The sequence below is a fragment of the Culex quinquefasciatus genome, chromosome 2 (assembly GCF_015732765.1).
Source record: "Culex quinquefasciatus strain JHB chromosome 2, VPISU_Cqui_1.0_pri_paternal, whole genome shotgun sequence".
Classification (NCBI taxonomy): domain Eukaryota; kingdom Metazoa; phylum Arthropoda; class Insecta; order Diptera; family Culicidae; genus Culex; species Culex quinquefasciatus.
Window position 1 is genome coordinate 38,454,600 of NC_051862.1, and position 16,671 is coordinate 38,471,270.

Here is a 16,671-nt window from a genome sequence, read left to right on the forward strand (position 1 = left end):
ATCACCTTAATTGTTTCTTAAATACACTTATTTTAGCTGCTCAATTTTTCACATCCATAATTTTCATGCAACTCCTCCAAGCACATTCCATAGATTAGTAATATTTGAGGACAATTATTATTAATTTTTTTCTAAAACATTTGAGATTGACTCCTCAGATTTCAGTCAGTAAAAACTCCTCAAAAATTTAAAGGCAATCACTACTGCATACAGATGCTGCATATCATATGCTGAAAATATTCTCGATAGCAGGCTTGGCCGAATGGTTACGCTGTCCTCTTTATAAGCGGATGATCATGGGTTTGATTCCCATCTGCTACAATCTTCCATCGGATGGGGAAGTAGAACGTCGGTCCCGGCCTTGGTTGTTGTTAGGCCGTTAAGTCATTCCTGCTCCGGTCGCTCGTCGTTTTTCACTTCAGAAGTAAGCCGTCCTTCTTCAGCTCTATTCCTCGCCCGGAGTTTTTTTTTTTGTTTGTACAGGATGAATTTATATAAAACAACTTCTCACAGCTTCTCGATGAAGATTCTTCAGAGCATACTCTCTTGCAGCTCATAGTAGTTAATCTTATCTCACTACTCAAAGCTTGTAGTTACAACTCCTCAGAGTTCGTAACTTCACTATTCAGTAATTGCAAAGCTTATATGGTGTATTTCCAGTCAAAAATGAACTAAAAATTCTTCAACTCAACTCCACAGAGTTTCTCATCATAACAATTAGTATAACATCTCCTCAGAGTTTTTAAGTACCTCTCCTCAGAGTTTTCAATACAACTCCTCAGAGTTTCGTAGCACAACTCCTCAGAGTTTGGAAGTACAACTCCGCAAAGCACAACTCCTCAGAGTTTTCAGTTTAATTCCTCAGAGTTTTCAGTTCAACTCCTCAGAGTTTGGAAGTACAACTCCACAGAGTTTCGGAGCACAACTCCTCAGAGTGTGGAAGTACAACTCCTCAGAGTTTGGAAGTACAACTCCGCAAAGCACAACTCCTCAGAGTTTTCAGTTTAATTCCTCAGAGTTTTCAGTTCAACTCCTCAGAGTTTGGAAGTACAACTCCACAGAGTTTCGGAGCACAACTCCTCAGAGTGTGGAAGTACAACTCCTCAGAGTTTGGAAGTACAACTCCTCAGAGTTTGGAAGTACAACTCCTCAGAGTTTGGAAGTACAACTCCTCAGAGTTTAGAAGTAAAACTCCTCAGAGTTTGAAAGTATACATTTCCGCAGATTGTGTAAGTACAACTCCTCAGAGCTTTGTAACACCATCCTCGATTTTTTGTTTATCTTTGAACATCTTATGCGCGTACCTCTGAAAATGCTCTAACTCCTCAGAGTTTTGTAAAAACAAACCTCGAATTTTCATGCAAACTCCTCAGAAAATGCCCAAACTTCATTCCATGGAGATTCATTTCACCCGAAATAGTAAAACTCCATAATGCTGAATTTTCTTCAGCTACACGAACTCGGGATTCCAGATTTCCCACGGCTAGTCTAGAGTAAATCTGAAACGAAACTTGAAAAAACTGTTAATGTTCCTAAAAATATGTGATACTATGAAAACTTCTGAAAAATATATGATATTATGAAAGCAATTCTGTACATTATAATTCTTAAACAAAATTCTACTTGAAACATAATATCTGAACTTCTAAAATTGACACAAGACACAAGAAAAATAGTAATTCTACTCCTCAGAGTTTCTATTCAGCCAGCTCCTCAGAGTCTCATTTCAATTCAGTTTGTACTCAACTAACACTTCAAGAAAAAGAATGTATTGATTCGAATAATTTCAACTCATAAACTTTCATCGAGTCGTAGTAAATATATCTATTTTCAAATGGACAAAGAGCCAGAAAACTCTCCATGAATGTCTACATCATCGAAGCAAAACATGAATTGCATAGCTTGAAAGTTTACCCCATTTTTTACAGAATTGTAAGAACGTTTAGAACGAAATAATCATACCCAACATTGGGTAATTCAAAGCAAAAGTCTGCAAATATCTCGTACAGAGAAAAATAAATCTTTCGTTGAATGTTTTGTCTGCCATGAAACTGCAAACAAAAACAAACAGTGCCCCAAAATTTCATCCAGAAATGTAACCAAAAAAAACCGCACTACCACACTGAAAATCTCTCCTTCCTGTCAACCTTCATCCTCCCCGCAGCAACTGTGATCACTGAGCGCTACGCCCTCGTCCCAAGAAAACATCTCTTTTCAATCCTCTTACCGCTTAATCCTAGAGATCCTAAATAGGGAGACTGGACGAAGTGAATTTGACGTACCCAAACAGACGCGAGTTTGACGTATCCAAACGAGCATTTGCCTTTACGCCCAGCAAAACTTATCAGTGTTGCCAAGCTCAAAACATACGTTGCCAGATCGATTTAGCAAGCTTAGACCAGTCTCCCTATTAAGGGTCTCTACTTAATCCTCGTCGCCAGATGTAGTAGCGCGGATGTGCATTGTAGATGCCGGTCTATCCTCCCGTCCACCCGCTTACCGACAGTGCAAGAAGGCCGCTTCCGGCCCGTAAGGTTTCGGAGGTTTCGGATAATCTCCAGAACCGCGTCCTGCATCATCCACTCACTCACACTCTCTCTGTCTCCTCCACACTTCCTCCCTGCCAAAGTACTCGATGTATAGAGGTATCCAACATTTGGAACTACGATGGTATGTGTAATGGTATTTACAAATAGCACGACTCTACAGCCGACATCGAGCGACGTCATCAAGCTTAACGACAGCAGTTCCTGCGCCAACGCCGGCCGTCTGGATGTCCTGCGATCGTTTCGGAAGCTGTCAACAAAGTTCAACCATCGCGTTTCTCCGACGGCTGCAAGAGGTCTGCAGAATCTTGCCGTAGGGGGGAAAGCGGCGGTCACAAGCATCGTCTGGTTCAAGCCGTCAAGCGTCGATCGCGGACCACACCTGTCTTGGACGCCACGTGAAGACAAGATTTGGCCACAACCAGATGCCGGTTCCATGAAGATTTCACATCCGTCAAACCTCTTAAAGGGGGAGATGTAGTAGGCCATGCCTACAGCAGCACTAGAATCTCACTCAAATCCTGACAGTCCACAAAGTCGGACGCATTTTAATAAACGCTCTAGTCTAGCAACGAAACTGTCTTTCATTGCTTAGCAACAGACGTAACAAGCCCCATAAATTTTTATAATTTCAAATACATAAAAATTTGTTAAAACATCAAAAAAAAAATCGAAAAGGTAAAAAATAAAACATATTTTTTTTGCATTGTACTCAAGTTTAATATTTTTTTTTTTAATATTATTAAAAATTAAAAAAAATAAGTTTGTAATTTGTAAAAATCTTGAAAGTTTCAAATTTTGTTCATCATATTTTCTTTAACTCTTGATTTTTTTAAAAAAGTTCAAGATGGTATGTCAGAGACATAACCGAAAGACATAGGACCAAACAATTTGAATGAGTTTTTGTATTGCTAGTGTAATCTGGAATAAGATTATTTTATTTTGTTTCGTAGATTTGTCGGCAAATTGTCATAAATGTTCTCCCAAGGTGAACCTTCCATGAGGGCACCGGCAACTCCAGGTTGTGGCCACTACGGTCGAAATGTCAATTTTCATGTTCAGTATCAAAAAACCATGAATTTTGATACCCATATTGCAACAACTCGTAAGGTTCTGTAAATGTCCTCCCAGATCCCGGGGGAACCTTTTTTTGAGGGCACCGGCCACTCCAGGTTTTGGCCATCACTGTCGAAATGGCCATTATCATGTTCAGTATCAAAAACCAGGAATTTCGATACCAATATTGCCAAAACTCGCATGGTTCTGTAAAAGACCCTCCGGGCTCCGGGGGAACCTGCTTCGAGGGCACCGGCCACTTCAGGTTGTGGCCACTACTGTCGGAATGTCAATTTTCATGTACAGTATCAAAAATCATGAATTTTGATACCCATATTGCAGCAACTCGTATGGTTCTGGAAATGTCCCCCCAGGCCCCGGGGGAACCTTCTTTGAGGGCAGCGGCCACTCCAGGTTATGGCCAACACGGTCGAAATGGCCATTATTATGTTCAGTACCAAAAACCATGAATTTTGATACCCATATTGCCACAACTCTTATGGTTCTGTAAAAGTTCCCTCGGGCCCCGGGGGAACCTGCTTTGAGATCACCGGCCACTCCAGGTAGTGGCCAACACTGTCGAAATGGCCATTTTCATGTTCAGTATCAAAAACCATGCATTTTGATACCCATATTGCCACAACTCTTATGGTTCTGTAAAAGTTCCCCCGGGCCCCGGGGGAACCTGCTTTGAGATCACCGGCCACTCCAGGTTGTGGCCAACACTGTCGAAATGGCCATTTTCATGTTCAGTATCAAAAACCATGAATTTTGACACCAATATTGCAACAACTCGTATGGTTCTTAAAAAGGTCCTCCGGGCCCCGGGGGAACCTTCTTTGATTGCACCGGCCACTCCAGGTTGTGGCCACTACTGTCGAAATGGCCATTATTATGTTCAGTATCAAAAACCATGAATTTTGATACCCATATTGCCACAACTCGTATGTTTCTGTAAATGTCCCCCCAGGCCCCGGGGAACCTTCTTTGAGGGCACCGGCCACTCCAGGTTGTGGCCACTACTGTCGAAATGGCCATTATTATGTTCAGTATCAAAAGCATGAATTTTGATACCCATATTGCCACAACTCGTATGTTTCTGTAAATGTCCCCCAGGCCCCGGGGGAACCTTCTTCGAGGGCATCGGCCACTCCTGGTTTTGGCCACCACTGTCGAATTGGCCATTTTTCATGAGAACCGCCGCATCATAGCGACTTCCACGCCGTCCGCTTCGCTCGAATTTCCTCCTTCTGCTGCCGGTGGTTCTTCCTTCTGGTTGCTGGTCCTCTTCTTCTATTGGCCGCTGCTGCTGCTGCTCCGCGCCGGCCCGACGTGCACAGTTCGAGTGCTCGTTCCAAAGTGACTTGCTTTTTTTTTTTTTTTTTTTTTAACGATTAAATTAAATTTTATTTCAGTCTTTAATTATACATTTGTTTTACATATTAAGTGCTCAGGAGTTTCTTTTCAGCTTTGGTGTTGTGTGTGTGAGTGTGTTAAGTTTAAATTATGGTGCACATTTTGCGGGATTTAGGACCGACTAATTAAGTTAATTATTAAAAATAAGCCTACCTACTTAACCTAACCTTAACCTAGGGGAATCAAAGACGAATATTCCGGATCACCTCGATGTCGCTCACCGCACATCTTCTTTGAAATTTGGCCCGCTGGTTCTCGAAGCGCGCGTCAAGGGTCCCCACGCCCGCCAGCTGATGAACTTCGGTCGTTCTGGTCCAGAACGGGACGTTCAGGATCATTTTAAGCCACTTGCTTTGAATCCGTTGGAGCCGATCTCGATGGGATTTCGCGCAGCTTCCCCAAACCGGCTGCGCATAGTCGATCATTGGGCAGACGACGCTCTTAAAGACAGCGAGCTTGTTCTTCAGGGAGAGACGAGACCTCCTGTTGACTAGGGGGAACAGGGATCGTAGCAAGATGCTACACCTGGTCACCGTCTTGTCGACTTGCTCCCTGAAGAGAAGCTTGCTGTCGATGGATTGTTGCGGACGGTAACGCCGTCCCACAGCAAGCGCCGCGTACGACTGCACGAGCGCCGCGACGATCAGAAGCGCCGCGGTCGGACGAGCTGACAGGAGATGTCAAGAATCGGCGAACCTAACCAGCACCGTCATCATCGTCGGCAGATTGTGAAGAGGAAGGAAAAGTTCACGTTTATTGGGCAGGAATTTGGAGAATTTTCTGCAATTTCTTTATTAAACTAAGTTAGCTATTTTTTATTTTTCCGCATTTATTGCCTCAATTTGTAGTAAGTAACACCATAAAGAATGATATTTCCTAAACTTAATAGCCGAACACTTACAGCTTAAATCTACTCTGAACGCTCAGAAGAAGTAGGAATGGTTAGCACAAACCGTAATTTGAAGGTTAATTAAGCGTGAGTAGGAATTTGCGCAAGATATATGTACCAAACTCATTTTTTGTACGATTTGCAGTAAACCATCCTGCACTGTGAGTTCAAAACTCGATTGTTGGTTATAGTTAGGAGTTCGGACCAAATTTGTAAGTTCGCATACTTGAAAGCTCTACTTCTCCTACTAATAAAAATGATTAGCTTTTAGCGCATTCTCATCCAACCCCCGGATTTGTCGCTCAAAAGACCCGAATTACTCCCACGCCAACAAAATCTAAAAGAAATTTGCCGATATGGCCCATGTAACGACCGCAGAGTGGGGATTTCACTGCCAGGCCTGCTTCTGGCCGGACACCACGGACATGGTGAACTGTGCCCACTGCCTAACCTGGTGGCACACTTGCTGCGCTGGCGTCGACGAGACAGTTCCTGTCGCGGAGCGCTCATTCACCTGCCCTCGCTGCCAAAATCCGTCGTTTACCGTCCCCAAAGGGAAGAAGCCGTCCTCTAAGGCCAGCTCTGGAACGTCATCCACCTCCGACGCACGGGCGCGGAGGGCTCGCCTACGTCTGGAGAAACTCGAGGCCCAAAAGCTCCTCATGGAAAAGCATCTGGAGCAGGCACGTCGAGAGCAGCAGATTCGGCATGAGCAGGAGAAGTTGCAGCAGGAGGCGGAAATCGATCGCGCCAAGCTGGAGATCGAACAAACCATCCTAGAGGAAACCTTCCGGGCACGGGAGGAAGAGCTGGACGATGAGGTCGCGGATGATCGTAGCGTCGGGTCGGAGCAAAGCAGCAAAAGCAAAGTGGAACAGTGGCAAAAGCAGCAACAGTTTGCCGCTCGAACGTCAACGCTGACCGAGCAAGGAGCGAACAATGGCACTGCTGGTCAAAACGACGAATCAGCCGGGCAGGACGTCCTGGGACGGGCTCTCCAAGGCATTTCGCTGGATCAGTCAACACTTGAAGTGGGTTTGGGTGGAATGATCGACAGAACGTCGAGCACTTTGGGAACCATTTACGAGGTAGACCCATATGATAACCCAGGGTACACCAACTGGCAACAAGCCGGCCCAAGCCACGGTAGCGCTATGGCAGGTTCGGCTCACCTGACTCACTCAACGCCCTTTCCGTTTTCCAATTCCCTGTTGTACCAAAAGACCCTGACGGTCCGTCAAAGTCAATCTGGAATGGTCTACGGGAGTGTCAGCAGCTACCAAGTAAACAACGCGAGTGGTTTAAAGGCAAATGGGAACAATGGAACGATGACAGGATCGCAAGGAGTGAACCCGACACCTAGGCCGGAATCGTTGCCTCCGTATCCACCGCCGCCTGTTCCCCCGGTACCAAGGCCGCAGCCGCCAGAACCAACGCCACGCCCACCTGGGCCGTTCCCGCGTCCGCAAGGCCCATTCCCGCGTCCGCAAGGCCCGTTCCCGCGTCCGCAAGGTCCGTTTCCGCCGGGTTTCCAACCACGACCGCCGTTCCCGTTTCCACGTCCGCCAGTGCCAAGGATTCGCCCTCCTGGACCAACACCAGCACCCGAACCAGCACCGGTGCCGCCAAACCCACAGAGGGATCCGGAGCCAGTGCCGCCAAACCCGCAGAGGAATCCGGAGCCCGCGCCGCCAGACAACGCGCCAGAATACCAACCTGAACAGGAGCAACAACCAATTCCGCCAGTATTGGGGCCAACGCCGCAACAGCTGGCCGCCAGGCATGTAATGCCGAGAGGGTTGCCCAAGTTCAGCGGTAATCCCGAGGATTGGCCACTTTTCGTCAGCTGCTACAACAACTCAACCCAGACGTGCGGCTACTCCGATGCGGAGAACTTAGCGCGGCTGCAGGACTGTCTAGAAGGACACGCGCGGGAGATGGTGGTAGGCCGCCTCCGACTTCCGGCATCCGTTCCACATGTCCTCGCCACACTCGAAACTCTGTACGGCCGCCCGGAACTATTGATCCAGACGCTGTTGCAGAAACTTCGGTCGACTCCTGGACCGAAACCGAACCGACTAGAAACTCTTATCGCGTTCGGAATGGTGGTGCAGAGCTTGAGCGATCACTTGGAGGATACGGGACAGGATGCTCATCTAAACAATCCCACGCTGCTGTTCGAGATGGTGGAAAAGTTGCCGGACAATATGAAGCTGGACTGGTCACTTTACAAAAATCGCTTTGCGGTAGTAAACGTGCTCACTTTCGCGCAATACATGAACACCCTGGTCCGGGCCGCGACGGATGTCACGCCGTACAATGTACCGAAACCGTCGGAACACCGCGATAGGCAGGAGAAAGGCGGTAAGGAGAAACACTTCTGCGGAGCACATGCCGCAGAAAAGTGTTCCTCGCCAAAAATTCCAGCGAAGAAAGTCGAGGTCAAGCAAAACAACTCCGGGGGCCCAGCCTGCCTAGTCTGCAAAGACCCGAAGCATCGGGTAAAGGATTGTCCGGAGTTCGTCAAGAAGAGTGTCGACGATCGCTGGAAAGTCATCGAACAGCACGAACTCTGTCGCTGCTGTCTCGGTGCACACGGCCGGCGGCCCTGCAAGCTGAGCAAGCGATGTGAGGAGAATGGATGCCAGCTGAAACATCACCCTCTGCTGCACTCGAAGCCGGAAAGAAAGGATGCCAAGCAGAACAAGGAAGAAGAACAGGTTTCCGGGTCCAAGGTGGCCACCAACCACCACTTCTCGGGAAAGACCACACTGTTCCGAGTCCTGCCGGTGACGCTGCACGCCAACAATCGCTCAGTTCAAGTGTACGCCTTCTTGGACGACGGGTCCGAGAGTACGCTGATTGAAGAGGAAGTAGTCAGGCAGCTGGGAGTCGAAGGCGAACATCTTCCGCTGTGTCTACAATGGACGGCGAATATGAAGAGGACGGAAGCAGAGTCACAGCGGGTCACTCTGCAGATTTCTGGTGGAAGAGGTGGTGCGAAGCACACGATTTCCGATGTGCGAACGGTCAGCAAGCTGGATCTACCGAGGCAGAGCTTACGGTATTCGACGCTAGTAGAAGCCCACCCGTACCTGAAAGGACTTCCAGTGGACGACTACGTCCGGGCTACGCCGTGCATTTTGATCGGCAACGACAACGTGCACGTCACGGCGACTTTACGGATCCGAGAAGGGAAACCGGGTGAGCCGGTCGCTGCGAAGACTCGTTTGGGCTGGACGATCTACGGAACAAATCCGGACCGACCAGAAAAGCTTGTCCGCACCTTCAACATCTGCGAATGCCACAGTGAAGACCCCCTACACGATCTCGTGGCACGTTTCTTTTCCATCGAGAGCCTGGGAATCACTGCAGTGCCGTGTCCGGAGTCAGAGGAAGTGCAGCGCGCGAACCGAATCCTGCAAGAGACCACAACACGAGTTGGACAGCGTTTCGAGACGGGTCTCCTCTGGAAGTTCGACCACTTCGAGTTCCCGGACAGCTACGGGATGGCCGTACGGAGACTTCAGTGCCTCGAGCGGCGCATTCGAAGCGACCCGGTGATCGGCGAGAGCGTGCTGCGTCAAATAAACGAGTACCAAGAAAAGGGGTACATCCACAAGGCCACGGAAGACGAGCTTAAGGAAGCTGACCCGCGGCGCGTGTGGTATCTCCCTCTCGGAGTCGCGCTCAACCCAAAGAAGCCATCGAAGGTGCGTATCTTTTGCGACGCCGCTGCCAAGGTCGACGGGATATCGTTAAACACCATGCTCCTGAAGGGTCCGGATCTTCTAACCACCCTGCCGGCTGTCCTTTTTGGCTTCCGGGAGCGGCAGATCGCCCTGTGTGCTGATATCAAGGAGATGTTCCACCAGGTGCAGATCCGGAAGGAAGATCGCCACGCGCAGCGACTGCTTTGGCGCGAGAACTCCTCGCTGGAACCAGACATCCTCTTGATGGATGTAGCCACATTTGGTTCGACGTGCTCGCCCTGTTCCGCACAGTTCGTCAAGAACCTAAACGCCGCAGAGCACGCCGAGAAGTTCCCAGCCGCCGCCGAAGCCATCCAGCGTAAACACTATGTGGACGACTATCTCGACAGCGCGGACAACGAAGAGGAAGCGGTGAAATTAGCTCTGGAGGTCAAACACGTCCACTCCTTGGGCGGGTTCCACCTGCGGAACTGGTTGTCCAACTCCGAAGCGGTTCTAGCACGGGTCGGGGATAACGATTCGGCCTCGGAGAAGAATCTGCAGCTGGACAAGGGAAGCACGACGGAGCGCGTGCTCGGCCTTTATTGGAAGCAACAGCAGGATGTGTTTACGTTCTCCTCCGCTCTGGACACGCACGGTGGGTACCCGACAAAGCGACAATCGTTGAGTACGGTTATGAGCACGTTCGATCCGCTGGGATTCTTGGCTCACTTCACCGTGCGCGGTAAGATCTTGATCCAAGCCCTGTGGAGAGCGAAAACGCAATGGGACCAACGGATTCCAGACAAGATGTGCGTGCGTTGGACGCAGTGGACCGACCAGTTCAAGTTTCTGGAACAGATCCGGATTCCGCGCTGCTACTTTCCACGGCGCTCGGTCAAGGACATCAAGACGCTGCAGTTGCACATTTTCGTGGACGCAAGCGAGGATGCCTTCTCCTGCGTGGCGTACTTCCGAGCGGAGTTCGAGGACGGTATCGAGGTGGCGCTGGTCGGCGGGAAATCCAAAGTGGCACCCCTCAAGGCCCTCTCCATACCCAGATTGGAGTTGATGGCCGCGGTGATTGGCGTACGGCTGATGAACACGATTATCTTCGGACATTCCCTACGGATCGACAAGACCATCTTCTGGTGCGACTCCAAGACAGTGCTCGCATGGATCAACTCGGATCATCGCAACTATCGTCAGTTCGTGGCATGCCGGGTCGGTGAAATCATGTCCAAGACGATGCCGCATCAGTGGCGCTGGATTCCCTCGAAGGAGAATGTGGCGGACGACGCCACGAAATGGGGGAGAAGCTTCTGTCTGTCTCCCGACAGTAGATGGTTCAAAGGCCCATGGTTTCTCTATCACCCAGAAGACCAATGGCCGGTAGACATCACGCCAAACCTGCAAGAACCGACCGAGGAGCTGCGAGCCTGCCTAGTGCACCGGGAAGCCGTTGCCACGCACAACGTCGAGTGGGATCGCTTCTCGCAGTGGGTTCGTCTCTTGCGCACGCTCGCTCGCGTGCATCGGTTTGCTGGGAACCTGCGACGCAAGCTGAAGAAGGAGCAGCTACTGAGCGGACCATTGAGACAGGAAGAATTAGCGGCGGCGGAGAACACGATCTGGCGCTGGGTGCAAAGCGATGCGTTTCCGGACGAGGTTGCAACACTCGCCGCAGCACGTGCTGATCCGGAAAAGCGGTTCAATCTGGAATCCACGAGCAAGATTCGAAAGTTATCGCCATTTATGGATGACGCCGGCGTGGTGCGCATGGAGAGCAGAATTGTTGCGGCCGATTTCGTGCCGTTCGACACTCGGTACCCCATCATCATGCCAAAGGACCACACTGCGACGAAGTTGCTGGTCGACTCGTACCACCGGAAGTATCTGCACGGAAACTGCGAAACGGTGGTAAACGAGCTGAGACAACGATTTCACGTGCCGAATTTGCGGACGGCTGCCCGCAAAGCGAAGAACGACTGCCTGCTGTGCCAGTTGAAAGCGAAGGTTCCGGTCGTCCCGCGAATGGCTCCACTTCCTGCTGCCAGGCTGAAGGCGTTCGAGCGCCCTTTTTCGTACGTGGGAGTCGATTACTTCGGACCTGTGGCGGTGCGGGTGAACCGCACCACCGCTAAGAGATGGGTGGCGCTGTTCACATGTCTGACAACGCGCGCCGTGCACTTGGAGGTCGTCCACTCGCTTTCCGCCGAGTCGTGCAAGATGTCGTTTCGACGGTTGATCGCCAGAAGAGGCGCACCTGTGGAGATCTACAGCGATCGTGGCACAAACTTCGTCGGATCCAGCAACGAGTTGCAGAAGGAGATGAAAGTCATCGAGGAGAAGCTCGCCGAAACCTTCACCAACGCGACCACGAAGTGGGTTTTCAACCCGCCGGCCTCCCCTCACATGGGAGGTGCGTGGGAGAGACTCGTGCGTTCTGTGAAAACGGCGCTGGTAGCAATGAACACGACGAGGCTGCCCAACGAAGAAACGCTGGCAACGCTGGTGGCCGAAGCTGAGAGCATCGTGAATTCGCGGCCGCTGACGTGGATCCCGTTGGAAGCTGAACATCAGGAAGCGCTAACACCAAACCATTTCCTGCTACTGAGCACGAGCGGTGTGGTGCAGACGCAGAAAACGTTGGCCGACTCCAAGGACGCTTGCCGTAATCAATGGAACCTGATGCGGGTGATGATCGACCAGTTTTGGCGCAGATGGGTTCGGGAGTACCTGCCGGACCTGACGCGGCGAACCAAATGGCACGAGGAAGTGGTTCCAATCCGAGCTGGTGATTTAGTGATTATCGTGGAAGACACCGTGCGGAATGGTTGGATACGGGGACGTGTGGCGGAAGTGGTCGTGGGCCGCGACGGTCGAGTTCGTCAGGCTGTAGTACAGACTTCAACGGGACTGCTGCGACGGCCGATCGCTAAGCTGGCGAGATTAGATGTGGAGAAGTGTGAGGCAGATCCGGTGATCCCGGAAGTACCACTCAATGGTGTTGCCCTCGAGCTTGATTTTGACGTCCGCTGCCGGGATGAGTTTGTGCGATCCAGAGTGCGGGAACAGGATGGTCTGCGTTTTGGCCGCGTTGATGCGAATTTTCCACTCGGCGAAGTACGCCGCCAGCGCATCGAGACCGCGCTGGAGTTTCGCAGTGAGCGCCCTGATCACTCTACCTTTGTAGACGATCGCGGTGTCGTCGGCGAACAGGAACAGCTCGCCGCCGTCAGGTAAGGGAGGAAGATCCGAGGTGAAGATGTTGAACAGGATCGGACCCAGGATACTACCCTGGGGGACCCCGGCCACGATGTTGAAGATGTCAGAGAGGGTGTTGTTGATCGACACTCGGAACGTCCTTCCCGCCAGGTAGCAGCGAATCACCCGAACAATGTACAGCGGCAGGCCACACCTCCGCAGCTTACTGACTAGCCCGTCATGCCACACGTTGTCGAACGCCTTCTCGACATCGAGTAGCGCCATGGCCGATGTCTTCGCGACTTGCTTATTCCGCCGGATAAGCTGCACGGCCCGCGTCAGCTGGTGGACTGTCGACCGACCTTTCCGGAATCCAAACTGCTGCTCCGGGAAGATGTTGTTAGCGTCTGCGAATGAGAGGATTCGTCCATGGACGACTCTCTCGAATAGTTTTGATAGCGCTGACAGCAGACTAATCGGCCGGTAGCTTTTCGGAGATGTGGGGTCCTTCCCGGGCTTGTGGATTGCAATCACTTTGGCCACCTTCCAGGAGGAGGGGAAGTAGCCAAGCGCAAAGCACAGGGTGAAGATCAGGGCGAGATGTGCGAAGAATCTGTCACTGAGGTGTTTCAGTTCAAGGTTGAACACGTTGTCGAAACCGGGGGCCTTCATGTTTTTCGAGAACCTCACAGCCGCTCGCAGCTCCTCGGGAGACACCTGGAGGATCTCGTCCGCGGCGATGGGGGTGTTTTCGATACGGGCAACTTCTTCAGCGACAGATTGGTCATGAGGGCTAGGCATGTTCTGTCCCAGTAGATGCGACGAGAGAAAGTGCTGTCCTAGGGCGTTTGCCTTCTCCAGAGGAGTGATCAGGGGACCGGTAGGAGTGGAAAAGGGTGGGATAGGCCTCGGCTTGTTTTTGAGAAGTTTCGTCATCCTCCAGAAGGGCTTCGAGTGATTGTCTAACCTCCTAACGTGCTCAGAGAAGTTCTCATTCCTGATGGCGTTCAACCTGGCCCTAACTATCTCAGACAGATTGCGATAGGAAACCTTTTTATCGGGACAGCGCGTGCGCTGGTACTGTCTCCGATAGATGTTGCGGAGTTGTATGAGCTTTAGCGTTGTGGGGTCGATCTGCACAGACTTACTTGTGACGGGGACTTCGCGAACGTTGGCCTCCACCGCTCTCGAGATCGCCAGCTGGACCTCCTCAACGGCGGCGTCGATGTCCTCGCTGGTTACCAGCTGCCGGTCGAAGTCGATGTTCTCATCAACCGTTGCCTTGTACGCCTCCCAGTTTACACGGTGGTAGTCACGCCGGGTGTACACCCGCCGGTTCTCCACTCCTGCGCCGACCTCCACCAGCACGGGGAAGTGGTCAGAGCTGAGTTCTTCGTGGACAACGGGGAGCGAGATGCTTGGACCGATGTTGCTGATGAAGATGTCGATTATCGAGCGTGTACCCGTCCTCGAAACCCGCGTTGGCAGGTCGGGGGCTAAGATGTTGTAGTGGCCGCATTGCAGATCTTCATTCAAGAGGACACCGTTCCTGTTCCTCCTTGAGTTGCCCCAGGTTTCATGACGAGCGTTGAGGTCCCCGCCGATCACGTACTTTCCATGCCTTCGAGTTAACTTCATGATGTCGTTCCGCAGCTTGGTGGCTGAGCCGTCGTTGGTTTTGCACTGGGTGGGGTAGTAAACCGCGACGAACACGATCGGCCCCAATGTGGTCTCCACTTCAACTCCGATGGCCTCCACCAGGTCCAGATGGAACTGAGGCAGCAGGCGATGTTTTGTCCCGTACTTAACCGCAACCGCAACACCGCCACCACCCGTTGCGGTTCGATCAAGCCTGTGGACGTGGAACCCGGGAAGGTAGATGTTGTCCCGGAGAGGTTTGAGATGTGTTTCGGTGAGCAGCGCCACGTCGATGTTTTTTGAGTTCAGGAAGGCCCCGAACTCAAGTTGCTTGCCCTTAATTGAGCAAGCGTTCCAATTGATTACGTTAAGGGTTTCAATGGCCATACTGGATGATGAATCTTCCCAACGTTCTGAGCTGCTCGACGCGGGTCCGGCACCTGCACATTTTTTCGATCATCACATCGAAGATGTCCAGTAATTCATCTTTGGAAAAGAGCTTCTCCTCCGGTTGTTGCTGCAGCGGCTGCTGCTTACTGCCACCAGGGTTACCCCAGCCGGGCGGGGGAGGCTTAGGGGTACCCGGGGGTTTTCCTGCGGGATTCTTGCCGGGAAGTGGAAGTGGTTCCAGGACCGGGATAGGACGCCGCGGGATTTCCGGGAAGTTCTCGTCGTCATTCGTCAAAGATTTGCCGCGGTTGGACCGGTTCGGCTGGTTTCGGGTTGAAGCTTTCTTGCGGATCAGCATAAACTCGGCCCGCTTGGGACAAGCCTTGTCGGAGGCGGGGTGGTTGTTCCCGCAGTTCACATTTCACGGCGGTCTCGTCGTCCATTTCAGCTTCACAGTCAACCTCGCAATGAGGTCCCGCACACTGGGGCACTTCGGCGCCATAGCGCAGTTCTTGGTACCGTGTCCGAACGCCTGGCAGTTTTTACACTGCGTCACTTCCCGGTGCTGCGGTCGATACATTTCCCACTCCACAACGATGTGAGCGATGGCCTTGATCTTATTCAGTTCCGCCAAGGTGGCAGAACCGCGTTCCAGGTGAATCAGGTACAAGCTGTCCCGGTAGTTGATTTCCTTGTTTTGGCGAGTCATCTCGAACACCGCCACCGGCTTGAGTTTGTGAACCTTCACCAGCTCGTCCATGATGTTCTCCGGTTTCTCGCGAGCTGGGAGCCCCCGAATAACCACCTTCATTGGCTTGGCCGCGGCCACATCATGCGTGTAGAATTCAATCTTCGCTTGCTTGAAGAAGGATTTTACCCCGTTGAACAACTCCTCAGTACAGCACAGGATTTTTGTTCCCGTACTGCACAGTTTGTAGTTTGGGTGGAGCTTCACCTTGTTCATGGCCTCCATCAGCTTGGCAATATCCTTCACCGGAGTGAAGATCGGTGGCAGTTTGATCCGTTTCTCAACCGTTGTACCTCCGCTTCCGCCCGCAAGAGGTGCGTACGGGTTTGCATTGAGCAGGGAATTCCGGTCACCCTTGATGACTTTGGCCGACCCTTGGCCGGGAGCGGCGCCTCCGCCGCGCTTGCCCATGGCAACTTCGTTGGTAACTGCCAACAACTTCCGTAACTTCTCAACTTGAGTAACCAAAATCGAACTTCTCACGTCAACGACTAGAGACAGAGTGAAGTGACTTGCTTTTGCAAAATTTTCTGCTTAAATAGCGGCACAGCCGGAGAACGGCACAAAAGGGGCGCGGTCTCGAATGCATACGCTCGCTCTGATTGGTCATCTGTCCGATGTGTACTGAAAAATTACTCATTTTGATTGCATGTTTTAAGTGCTTTAACTATGTTTAGTCAGACTATCTATGTAGTTAAACAATAGTCTTCCTCTTTCGATTGGTGGTCCAACCATCTGGATTAATTCACAGGGAAAAAAGATATAAGCGTTCAAAATGTCCCCTTTTTTAACGCTTAAAAGTGACGCTTTGGATCGAATTTCTGAACTGGCCCCCCAATATAGTAAGAAGAGACATAGTCCTATGTCAATACTCGATCGTCAATCGTAACTTGCCGATGGTAGATCGAGAAATAACGATCGAATGATCTCAATCTACTACTGAAAAATTACGATCTTAATATTTTGATCGATAAATCTAGATCGTGAGTCGAGAAATTACGATCGAGTCACGATAGAACTTTCTATCAGCGATCATTTCCGAAAACGAAATTTGATCGCTGACACACAGCGCCTATCATGATCGTCATT

The 16,671-nt window shown here is 50.9% G+C and overlaps 1 protein-coding gene across 1 annotated transcript; it reads left to right on the plus strand.

Annotated features, from left to right (window-relative positions):
- The first annotated feature begins 5,599 nt into the window (after positions 1 to 5,599).
- LOC119765962 lies at positions 5,600 to 12,845 on the plus strand. Its single transcript, XM_038250255.1, has 2 exons — positions 5,600 to 6,298; positions 11,303 to 12,845. The coding sequence occupies exons 1-2, from the start codon at positions 6,264 to 6,266 to the stop codon at positions 12,843 to 12,845; spliced, it is 1,578 nt and encodes a 525-aa protein (XP_038106183.1). The 5' UTR covers positions 5,600 to 6,263.
- The last annotated feature ends 3,826 nt before the right edge of the window (positions 12,846 to 16,671 follow it).